Source organism: Hyaena hyaena, unplaced genomic scaffold, assembly GCF_003009895.1.
Source record: "Hyaena hyaena isolate Hyena2069 unplaced genomic scaffold, ASM300989v1 scaffold_322, whole genome shotgun sequence".
NCBI lineage: Eukaryota > Metazoa > Chordata > Mammalia > Carnivora > Hyaenidae > Hyaena > Hyaena hyaena.
In genome coordinates, this window is record NW_024080954.1 from 1,816,280 (window position 1) to 1,829,000 (window position 12,721).

General features: G+C 38.8%; 1 protein-coding gene across 1 annotated transcript in view; it reads left to right on the plus strand.

Annotated features, from left to right (window-relative positions):
* The window catches only part of CD109 (CD109 molecule), a 139,465-nt gene that overhangs the window by 94,728 nt on the left and 32,016 nt on the right, over nt 1–12,721 (plus strand). The window contains exons 18-23 of the mRNA XM_039248932.1: nt 451–592; nt 1,471–1,588; nt 4,245–4,358; nt 6,019–6,237; nt 7,477–7,621; nt 10,369–10,545. Coding sequence (XP_039104863.1) covers nt 451–592; nt 1,471–1,588; nt 4,245–4,358; nt 6,019–6,237; nt 7,477–7,621; nt 10,369–10,545 — 915 coding nt within the window. The remainder of the gene's footprint in view (nt 1–450; nt 593–1,470; nt 1,589–4,244; nt 4,359–6,018; nt 6,238–7,476; nt 7,622–10,368; nt 10,546–12,721) is intronic.

The following is a 12,721-nucleotide window of genomic DNA, read 5'->3' on the forward strand; positions in this document are numbered from 1 at the left end:
AGAAGTAGGTGATCCAGAGTTTTTATGGCAACATGGCCTCTTTTAAGCTAGTAAACACGATGATTGTGGCATCTTACGGCTGGTGTGGCCAATGGTATTTGGCACTAGGGAGCTAAAAAGAGAATAGCAAAATTGAAGGTAACTTAAAAAATGAGATTTAACTTATTTTTAGCAACTGCACTGTAAGTAGTTTTTCAGTTGTTGGCCGTATGGGCAGGGAACCTTTTTTTTTTTTTTTAAGTTTTGGTGCTGCTGTAACTGGCCACAGGGCCTTGGGTAAGTCAGTTGACTTATGTGGGTCTCAGGTGTCTCATCTGTAAAACGAGAAGTTTGGATAAGATGAGCTCTGAAGTCCCATTCAGCTGAGAGATGCTGCAATTCCGTGGACTAAGTTTATAATCATTCTCTACAGTGACTTTTTCCCTAACAGTTGCCAATGTTGATTTTTAGATGACAGCATAGAATTTGCCGAGAGGTTTATAGAGGAAACTGAAGGATACTTGGTAGATTTTCATGACTTTTCTTCGGTTAGTGATCCACATGTCAGAAAGCATTTTCCAGAGACTTGGATTTGGCTAGACACCAACATGGGGTAAAGATTTATAATATTCTTTGCTCGTATATATTTTGTTTTGTGTTATTTTTAAATAAGTTTTGTGTTCTTTCTAATGTTTAAGTACAAACGTATTGTGGTTAAAGCTAAATAGACCAAGAGGGTTTTATTTTAGAACCATCTTGATTGTATTTAAATGTAGTATTTAATAAAGCCACTTGCATTTTGGGGCAGTGATAGTATCATTAAGGAGAAGGTAGACCTCCTTATGAAGGGTGTTTTGAACTTTGTTCTTGTTTGAGAAAATTGCTGTGAGGATACCTGTTGCCTTGGCGTGAGAGTACTCACAATTACTCTCTCTACCTCATAGCTCCTTGTAAACCATCCCCATGAGCCACAGGGAGGAGCGGCACGGGTGGTGGAGGGACTCAGCTTAGTTGACAGACCCTGGCTATCTGTTCCCATGACTGAGCAGATGAATCAAGAAATATGCACATATTTTATAGTCAGCCATGTTTGGAAACTTGAAATAAGACACAAGTCAAAGCTCAAAAAAATACAGCATTCACCAGATTACAGAGGGAAGCTTTCATTTAAATTGACAGAAATAAATCAAGTTAAATTTGAAAATACTTATTTATTATCTGTACAACGTTTATGAAAATAATGGTCATTCTGAAGGTATAAACATTGTTGAAAGCTTTTAATGGAATATGAGTCAGGATGCAGTGTTACGGTCTTATTGAATGACCCATTCCTTGAGAATTTGGGATCTACCATTTCATGCTCACTTAAAAACATTTAGATAGGTAAACAATTTGGAAACTTAAAACTCTTCCAAAAATGGTTAGGTTATGTTGACTTTTTGGAAATGTGTCATCTCGGTGTTATGATTCTTATTTTTATTTTGACCTTAGTTCCAAGATTTACCAAGAATTTGAAGTTACCGTGCCTGATTCTATCACTTCTTGGGTGGCTAATGCATTCGTGATCTCTGAGGACTTAGGTTTTGGACTAACCAGGACTCCAGTGGAGGTAGTATATGAAAGAGCTGCTTGTAAATGTTAAAGTCCCCAAAGCAAAAAAGGTGTCCACTCTTCAATGGATTTTCAAAAAACAATTGCTTATGATGTTGACTGAATCCAACCTTTTCCAAAGGCCAGAAGACAGAGCATTTCCATGTATCCCTTTGATAAGGATAAGCAGAACTTCTCAAGATGTCCCCTAGCAGACATGGCTTCACATTTCTGGCCAGACTTTAGCATATGTGACTCCCTAACCCAGTTGCTGGCAAGAGGAATATAATGACCATGTTTGGTCTTAGACCAGTAGCTCTCACCTCTGTCATACCTGAAGCCCCTTTTTTATTAGATATTTTGTTTTCCCCTTTGCCATCTACAAGGAAAGTCATAGAAAATATAGTATAGTATACTTATATACTCAATTAAAGAAAATCTATATGATGCCTTAAGTGAAATATTAAGGAGAAATAAAAGGAAAGTAATGTGTAATAAAGTAATATATGTTACAGTATATAAGTGATTCGTCATAGCTGCACAAGGAGACATACATATTTAACTATTTACTCCAGGCATAGAATCACCCTGTGGGTAACAGCTGCAAATCTAGTTTGATATACATGTATTATTTCAGCTGCTCAAATACCTTTAGGAGTACTGCCTGCGGTGATGTCAGTTTCTGAAACTGTGAACAACTTTTGGTAAAGTTATATGCAAAACAAAGAGCAGTCTTCTGTTGATTTACAAAATAGCTGTTTTTATGAAAAATTCAGTGTGTGTTGAGAAATGCTTTGGGTTCATATATAAGTTGGAACTAGGTTTTAAGTTCAGGTACTTTACATGAATGTCTGAAGAGATATTCAAGAATCATGAGACACAGGGGACAGTTCTTCTGTCTTGAGAATTATAGACTTTCACACCCTTTCTGTCAATAGTACCTCTCAATTATTGTGACAATCTAAGACACTTTTGCAAATGTCTAAGTAAACCTCTAGAGAAAATTGCCACTACCAGTGACAACCATCAGCCTAAACTAATCAGTGATTGCTTTCAGAGGCAGGGTAGGAGTTCAGATTTCCCTGAAGGATTTGGCCACCGATATCAGAATTGGGTTACCAATGAGGAAGTACATGTGCATGTATATGTTAGAAGGTAGTAAGCAGATCATCTAGACTTTCCACATGAGTCTAAAACAGGGGTTGTTTGATTTGGGCCAGTGGCTTTTAAAGCAGCTTGGTGGAGTCATTATAGCACAGTAGGTGAGGAGTTTGACTTTAGCATCAGGCATGCGGGGATCCATTTCTGGCTCCTTCATTTACTAGCAATATGATCTTGTACTTGTTACAGAGATTTCTGAATGTCAGATATCTTTTCTGTAAAATATGAGCAAAAAATCTGCCTCACAGGAGTTGTAAGGCTTAAATGAAATAATTTACGTAAAGTACCTATAAACTTGGGACTACATCAAAGTAAAAAGTTTCTGCACAGTGCAGGAAACAATCAACAAAACTGAAAGGCAACCTACTGAATGGAAGAAGATATTTACAAATGACATATCCAATAAAGGCTTAGAATACAAAATATATAAAGAACTGATAAACTCAGTACCCCAAAACCAAATCATCCAATTAAAAATGGGCAGAAGACATAAACAGATATTTCTCCCAAGAAGACGTACAGATGGCCAGTAGACCCATGAAAAGACACTCAACATCACTTATCATCAGGGAAATGCAAACCAAAACTACAATGAATTATCACCTCACACCTGTCAGAATGGCTAAACTGAATACAAGAAACAACAAGTGCTGGCGAGGATGTGGAGAAAAAGGAACACTCTTGCGCTGTTGGTGGGAATGCAAATTGGTACAGCCACTGTGCAAAACAACACGGAGGTTCCTCAAAAAACTAAAAATAGAACGTTATGATCCAGGACTCACACTACTGTATATTTACCCAAAAAATACAGAAATACTAAATCAAAGGGACACATGCATATTCATGTTTATTGCAGCCTTATTTGCAATAGCCAAACTATGGGAGCAGCCCAAGTGTCCACTGAGAGATGAATGGATAAAGGAGATGAGGTGTATATGTATGTGTGTGTATATATAAACACTATTCATTCAGAAAAAAAGAATGAAATCTTGCCATTTGCAACAGGATGAATAGAGCTAGGGAGTATAATGTTAGGTCAAATGAGGCAGAGAAAGACAAATACCACATCATCTCACTCATACGTGCAATGTAAAAAACGAAACAAATAAGTGAAGGAAAAAAACAGATAGGCAACTAAGAAACAGACTCTTAAGTATAGAACAGATGGTTACCAGAGGGGGGATGGGTGGGAGATGGGGTAGTAGAGGGTGGGGATTAGAGAGTACACTGATTATCATGATAAAAATAAAATAAAATGATAAAAAAATAAAGTTCCTGGATCCTAGTAGGCACTTAATACATTGTAGTGATTACTATGTTAAAGACCATAAACCACATCAGTTTATCATCATTCATTTGGTGTAAGTTGCTGTTTGTTTTCTATTGATAGGCAAGTGGACGTTTCTACGTGAAATTATAGGCTTCATAGGTTCTGTGAGATTTACTTTTAATTGCATGAAATGTGAAGCATTTTGAGTTTAATAACATGTATTCATTGTATTTTTTTTTTTCAGCTACAAGCCTTCCAACCATTTTTTATTTTTTTGAATCTTCCCTACTCTGTTATCAGAGGTGAAGAATTTGCTTTGGAAGTAACCATATTCAATTATTTGAAAGATGCCACTGAGGTAATATATTAAAAGTTTTGCTAATCATTCACACTTCAGGAAAAAATGGAGAAAACACACAGGGTTATTAATGTGTTACAAGCAGCTGGGAATGTAAGCATTTTGTACACATCTGAGAGACTGAAAATAAACATGCTTAGTCAGTGATTTCTACTTATTAAAGTCTAAGGATTGTATTAGTGTGTCTGTACTGTCTTTCTTAATTTCTTGCACACGTTTTCTACTTTATTTTTTTAAATATTTTATTTATTTCTGAGAGAGAGAGACAGCATAAGCAGGGGAGGGTCAGAGAGAGACACACAGAATCTGAAGCAGGCTCCAGTCTCTGAGCTGGCTGTCAGCACAGAGCCTGTTGTGGGGCTTGAACCCACGAACCGTGAGATCATGACCTGAGCCAAAGTCAGATGCTTAACCGACTGAGCCACCCAGGCGCCCCATACACATTTTTTACTTTAGCCATGTAACTTCCTCACTGTGTGTGAGGCAGGTCTGTGTCTTTCCTGACTCCCTGTCCTGTTTCCTAGCCTTCCCCTCATTTGGAGGTATTGCCACTTCTCACTGCCATTCTGTGCTCCTAGACCAATTCCTCTCAAGATCTGGCATAAAACTAGGATGCCTTTCCTCACCCGTTCTGTTCTGTGTTGTTTATATTTCTCTAGTGTATTTTGTTTTTAATCCATTGTATTCAAAACAAGGCTTTATGTTTTGAGTCATGTGCCTTGTTTCCTTAGCTAGTGAGTTCCCTGAAAGGCAGGATTAGGTCACGGTTCGTGTTATACCCATAGTAGTACTAACCAAGTGATTAATCTTTTTACCCCCAGAGTAAGTAGGGCTATGTTACTAACTTCATTAATGAAAATGCCACAATCTCATTAAACTCTATGTTTATAAATTATTTGTAAATTGTACTTTTTAACCTAGTCAACAATGGTGCATTGTAAAGAGCAAAAGATACGGAATCAGAAGGCCTGGATTCAATGCCCCGCTCTACCCCTTAGCAGCAAATAACTTAATAGCAGTTTTCTTATCTGTAAAATGGGAATGATAATTCTTCTGTCTAAAGAAAGTATTTTGAGAAGCAGGTGAGAAAATAAATGGAAAACAATTCATGAAGTGTAAGGCCTAGGTAAATGCAGTTCTTGGCAAAACTGGCAACTTTGATAGACTTTACACAAGTTTACAACCAACATATGCTTCAGGACTAATGTCTGCATCATTCTTTCCTTGGAATAACTTTAGCCGAGACTCTCAATAGATGTAATCACATTTCGTCCTGTTTGGTTTTTCTAATGGGACCAGTGTCCTAGGGTGATACAGTTAAATGAGGCTGGTGGCGATATCATGACATGAAATAATAACCTTTATGGACAATCCTTCCCACTCAAAGCCTTCATATAATGACAGAATTTAATGTTAGTGGGAGTTTAATGTTCGAAATGGAACCGAAGAGTTCCGTTTTCCCACGTATCTTGAGGTGGATGAGGAGAACATAGGAAAATGAAGTTTTCCCTGATAACCTTCTCATTTTCTCCTTGGCCAAATCTCTGTCTCATCTTCCTCCAGTCTTGAGCTTCATGGATTTAATAGCACTTGATGTGATAAAGCAAAACCTTACTGATGAGCATTTATTATAGAAAACATTTGAAAATTTTCCTTCCAGGTTAAAGTAATCATTGAGAAAAGTGACAAATTTGATATTCTAATGGCTTTAAGTGACATAAATGCGACAGGACACCAGCAGACCATTCTGGTTCCCAGTGAGGATGGGGCAACTGTTGTTTTTCCAGTCAAGCCAACACACCTGGGGGAAATTCCAATCACAGTCACAGCCATTTCACCTGCTGCTTCTGATGCCATCACGCAGAAGATTTTAGTAAAGGTAAATGTTTGAGGTCTTGAATAAATGAAATGGGAGTACGTAATCAAAAAGGAAACAGAAGATGGTTTTTCTCTTGGTTAGTTTTGTTGGCAAGATCTAGTAGGTCATCTCCTCCAGCCTCCTGGTCTTGTCTAATTGTTATCTCATCTGTATGTAAAGATACTTAAAATGTTTTGGAAGTAATTGCCCATTTCCTCTTTAAATTTATCATATCCTTATATAGCAAATCTCTTTTGCAGTCAATTACATTTACAAACTGTGTTACATTAGGATCCTATTAAATCATGCCAAGTTGATATGCAGATTTTGAATCTACAGTTGTATGTATTTTGAATGTATAGTTAGAAGAGATTTTGCAGATTTTTTTAGAGAAGACATTATGCAGAAATACTCAGCCTAGTGAGTAAGCACTTGTGTTCTGGGATGAGACAGCCCTAGGTTCGAACGCTGGTTCTCTCAAGTGTGACTTTGGGCAAGGAGTTTAATCTCTTTCTCTCTTTAAATCTCTCTTTGGATAATAATAGGATTTACCTCAGAGAGTTTTTCTCATTACCTTTTCATCTCCTTTGCCATTTCAATTGCTGTTTCTTAAAAAAAACTTTTTAGGGGCGCCTGGGTGGCTCAGTCGGTTGAGCTCCGACTTCGGCTCAGGTCATGATCTCACAGTTCGTGGGTTCGAGCCCCGCATCGGGCTCTGTGCTGACAGCCAGCTCAGAGCCTGGAGCCTGTTTTGGATTCTGTGTCTCCCTCTCTCTCTGACCCTCCCCTGCACACACTGCCTCTCTCTCTCTCTCTCTCAGAAATAAATAAAACATTAAAAAAATTTTAATGTTTATTTTTGAGAGAGAGAGAGAGAGACAGAGACAGAATGTGAGAGGGGGAGAGGCAGAGAGAGGGAGACACAGAATCTGAAGCAGGCTCCGAGTCTCTGAACTGTCAGCACAGAGCCTGACATGGGGCTCGAACTTATGAGCTGTGAGATTGTGACCTGAGCTGAAGTCAGATGCTTAACCAATTGAGTCACCCAGGCACCCCTCAATTGCTGTTTCATGAAATGTTTTGTCTACTTTAATTAGAAAGTAAGCATTTGTTAACAGATTTGAAGTGGGAATCAAAAATGGTAGGTATTTATCTAATTGTACTCATAATGCAGACAGCTGATTGTCTTACTATTTTCATAAAGTTCTCTGTAGACAGATGAGTGGAGACCATGTTAATCATGTTCCTTTTTTCCAACAGGCTGAAGGAATAGAAAAATTGTATTCACAGTCCATCTTGTTAGACTTGACAGTCCACAAGTTACAAACTCCCCTGAAAACTTTGAGTTTCTCATTTCCTCCCAACACAGTGAGTGGTAGTGAAAGAGTTCAGATCACTGCAATTGGTAAGAATACAATATATCGCCATGACCCCTGGTTTGTTTATATATGTCTATTGGTACCAACTACTGATTACAATAGAAAGACTAGCAGATATGTGTCCCAGCCCAGTTCTCAATCTCAGTGTACATCTGAATCACGTGGAGGATCTTGTTTAAGGAAGATGCTGGTGTAGTAGGCATGGGGTGGGGCCTTGGATTATGCATTTCTAACAAGCTCCCAGTTGATGTTGATGCTTCTGATGTGTGTGAAGACCATTCTCTGAGTAGCAGGGCCCATTTATAATGTGGCTGGAGGGAGGGATTCCTTTTTTTAAGTAAAAAATTTTTTTTCAATGTTTATTTTTGAGAGATGGAGTATGAGTGAGGGAGGAGCAGAAAGGGAGGGAGACACAGAATCCCAAGCAGATTCCAGGCTCTGAACTGTCAGCACAGAGCCTGATGCGGGGCCCGAGTCCACGAACCATGAGATCATGACCTGAGCCGAAGTTGGACGCTGAGGCACCCCATGGGAGGGATTATTTCTAAGAGCAGAGCTTCTGGCTTCCGTGGCTCCCGACCACTGATAATATCAAAATCCTGTGTGGAGATTTGTAAAAGCTCCACTTCTGACCTACCCAATCAGCATTTCTTGAGCTATGGCTAGGGTGTGTATATTTTGAAAAGGATCCACAAGTGCTTCTGATGACCAAAGGTTGAGCTCTATTGCCTCGAGCAGTTCTGTGTGCAGCACACAGATAACCTTTATAACAGGAAGCAGGCCACTGACTTCACCCTCTCCTGGTCACCTTCTGGCAACCCAAATGTGTTTTTGCATCAATTGTTAAACATAGCTTCCACACAAACGATTTGTTTATATAGTTGTGCTTTACAAATAACTGAAGGAAATGTTTAGATTAATGAAGATGAACGAATCTAAATAGTTTGTTAGGTCTTCCAGATGTCAGGACCTAAGGCACTTTTTCGGAAGTTCTTTTAAATCTCCTCTGTAGGTGTAATGTTTTCCATTATAATTCCAATAACCAAGCCCTCCATAGAGGACTTTTTGGGAGACTTGAATATAATTCTTTTTAAAAAAGTATTATTTATTTATTTATTTATTTATTGAGAGAGAAAGTAAGAGAGAGAGAATGGGGAAGAGGCAGAGAAAGAGGGAGAGAGAATCTGAAGCAGGTCTGTGCTGATAGCTTGGAGCCCCACATGGGGCTTGATCACCTTGGGTATAATTCTTAAGAAGAATTAAATAAGCTCTCTACTTAGGGGAATAAATTCTCCCACAGTGTTGTGATGCTGGGAGGTACAGCACACACACGGGGGATGCAGTACACGTGTGTGCGCGCGCACACACACACACACGCACACACACAGGAAAGAAGCCTTGAATTTCAAATGTATATCACCACTTCTTACATTGAGTGAATCTATCTTTGGTTACTGAAATACTGTTAAGGTTTGATTTTTAAACTTGATGCAAAGAATGACTTTCCAAGTTGTATTTTTATATGATATTTATTCCTTAAAGATTTCTTTTCAATGTTTATTCATTTTTGAGAAGGAGAGGCAGAGTGTGAGCAGGGAGGGACAGAGAGAGCAGGATACACAGAATCCAGAGTAGACTCCCAGCTCTGAGCTGTCAGCACAGAACCTGATGCGGGGCTCAAACTCCCAGACTGTGAGATCATGACCTGAGTTGAAGTTAACCAGTTGAGCCACCCAGGTGCTCCTATATGGTATTTATTTTAAAAAATCCATTTGGTAGCCTAGAATATTAGTGTGAATATTAGTTTTGCTTCTTTTAATATGGACAGTCTAAGTTTATGTTCACTTTAAATATTAAAAACTATAAAAGCATAAGTGGTAATAATTTAACCTCTATTTTTCTGTGTTAACATCTAAAGCTTAAGACATGGTATGCTACCATGGCTGCAGCCTCTTCACTTGAAAGAGGGCTTTCTTTTTTAGACTCATTTTTAAAAAAAAATTTGTTTTAGGATTAGATTCTCACTGTCTTTGGATTTGAAGTGGTATAAATATCTAACATAAACTAGACAGAAGAATGTTCTTCTCCATGCAGCCACAATGGGGTCAGAATTAGAACTCAGCCTCTGTATTTCTGAATTTTTACTTATTTCCCTGAGTCATGGTGTTAGAATGTGGGTAGAGGTGTCTCTTAAGCATGCATTTTGTTTAATTTTAGATTACTAATTTTGAAGAATACTCCTAATCCTTTTTGATCCTGATATTCATGGAAAGACTTTGACTTGTTAATTCTACTTTGTTGCTGCTAAATAGAACACAGTGAAAACTACTATAAGCCTTGCCTTTAAAAAATGATTTCTCCAGTGTTTGTAGTTTATTAGTAAGAAATGAGAATGAAGTTCTAGCTATGTGAAGAATACTACTCATAAAACATTCCTTTTCTATATAAAAATGATGATTTCATTATGATCAATTCCTGACATTTTTGTTCAAGAATTATTTTTAAACTTATTTTTTGCTTCGTGCATGCCACATCTTTAACTGAGCTAAAAGAGTGATGTGTCACATAATTTACAAGCTTGTTGCCACTGTGTTATCAGTTATTTGGCCAGTCTTCCTAAAAGCTTGATGTAATGTTTGTACTCTGTTCCAAGCAGTGGAATAATTATTGCTTCAATGTCCAATGCCTTCTGTACTTAGTGGGAGTCTCATTACCACCAGGAGGTACCGTTATTGACTATTTGCTGAATGTATTGAATATCTTATGCTTTCAGGAGATATCCTTGGTTCCTCCATCAGTGGCTTAGCTTCATTGATTCGGATGCCTTATGGCTGTGGTGAACAGAACATGATAAATTTTGCTCCAAATATTTATGTTTTGGATTACCTAACTAAAAAGAAACAACTGACAGAAAACTTAAAAGAAAAAGCCCTTTCCTTTATGAGGCAAGGTAAGTGTTTTATAAATATACTTTTATTTGTAAAAACATTTTTTTAGACAGAGTTCCCCCTCAACCATATTTCAAAATAGGATTTGTCCTTGCTGTGTGGTTGTAGGACTAGATGGTGCTGAAATGTGCTAGAACAATAAGCAGTAGGAAGATGTAATAGTCACAATTGCTGCTAACATATTTAAGGAGTTAGTGTCTAGAGGGGTTTGTATTTTTTTTAATGTTTATTTATTTTTGAGAGAGACAGAGAGGCAGAGTGTGAGTCGGGGAGGGGCAGAGAGAGGGAGACACAGAATCTGAAGCAGGCTCCAGGCTCTGGGCTGTCAGCACAGAGTTAGATGCAGGGGTCGATCTCATGAGCTGTGAGATCATGACCTGAGCTGAAGTTGGATGCTTAACCAACTGAGCCACCCAGGCGCCCCTAAAGGGGCTTGTATTTTAATATGGGACCTGAAATTTAAAGCTACTTAAAAATCTAGAGGACTGAGTGTTCATTTATTCATCACACATTTATGGAGCATCTGTTAGTGACAGTGTCATTTCCACCGCTGAGAAAACAGAGGAGGTCAGGGCCTTTCTTCTCAAGAAGTTCTCTGTTCAGTGAAGACAGTCTGTGTATAAACACATGTGGTGTCATGGGGCAGGAACCTTCTCAGTGCATTTAAAGTGTCAGGTAGGTGGGAGTTAGAAGGGAACAGTTTGTATGGGAGGCCCTGCTGGCCCTTCAGAAAAATGCCACACTGGAGATTACTCTCCCCGGATTCCTTTGCAGTTGCAACTTGCAAATAACACCAGTTATCACGAGCTGAGTGCTTATTTGTGTTCCAAGCACTTTACACCCAATATCTCATTTAATGCTCACAGTGTTAGTATTATCTTCCTATTTTTACAGATGAGGAACTGAGACACAGAAAAGGTAACTTTCCCAGGGTCACGTAGCAAGTGAGTGGCAGAGCTGGGATTTGAACTCATTGCCTGGCCCCAGAGTCCATGTTCTTAAAGTTCATACTTAGAGAAACACAAACATATTTCTAACAAGAATAATGTAAATTTGATTTCCTCAAATACTCCAGAAGCCAACCACCCAAAGTTTCAATCTTGCTTTTGTGCTTCCATGTTAGGGAACTTCTAGCAAAATCTCTGTGTGGCTGAGTTTCTCTCTGTATACAATTTGGGATACCTGCTGCCATCAAATTCGTGAGGATTAGAATGGTTTATGCAGAATGCTAGAAAAAATCCTTGTTCAGTATAATCTAAAAATGAAGTCCACACTTCTAAGCTCCCAAGTGTTTTGCTATTATTTTTTTTTTAAAGAATAAATGGGTTAAGGGGCGCCTGGGTGGCTCAGTTGGTTAAGTGTCTGACTTCACCTCAGGTCATGATCTCATGGTTTGTGGGTTTGAGCCCTACGTCGGGCTCTGTGCTGACAGCTAGCTCAGAGCCTGGAGCCTGTTTCAGATTCTGTGTCTCCCTCTCTCTCTGACCCTCCCCTGTTCATGCTGTCTCTCTCTCTCTCTCTCTCAGAAATAAATAAAACATTAAAAAAAAAAAAGAATGAATCGGTTAAATGCAAATAGAGGCCAGTTGTTAGGTTTTGTTAACTTCTCCACAGTTAAGAATTAGAAAGCTTAGGGGCGCCTGGGTGGCTTAGTCGGTTAAGCGGCCGACTTTCGCATAGGTCATGATCTCGCGGTTTGTGGGTTCGAGCCCCGCGTCGGGCTCTGTGCTGACTGTCAGCTCGGAGCCTGGAGCCTATTTCAGAGTCTGTGTCTCCCTCTCTCTCTGACCCTCCACTGCTCACGCTGTCTCTCTCTCTCTCCTAGAAATAAAAAAACAAACAAACAAACAAAAAAAAAGAATTAGAAAGCTTAAAGACACTATTTTGATGTGAGCTTTTCTTCCAGGTTCCCTCATTATGTAGGGACTTGTTTATCCTGAACTAAATTTTACGTAATAATGGTAATAGCTAATTGTGTTTAAATGTTTTACAAATGTTTTCATTTACTTCTCCCCAAACACCAGGAGGTGGGTGTACTGTTACTATTACCATTTTACAGAGGAGGAAACTGAGGCATAGGATGGTTACACGACTTACCCTGCTTACTCTCAGGTGATCTGGTTCTGGAGTCCATGCTCTTCCTCAGACCAATAGGGGATAACTCTACTTTGCAATGTT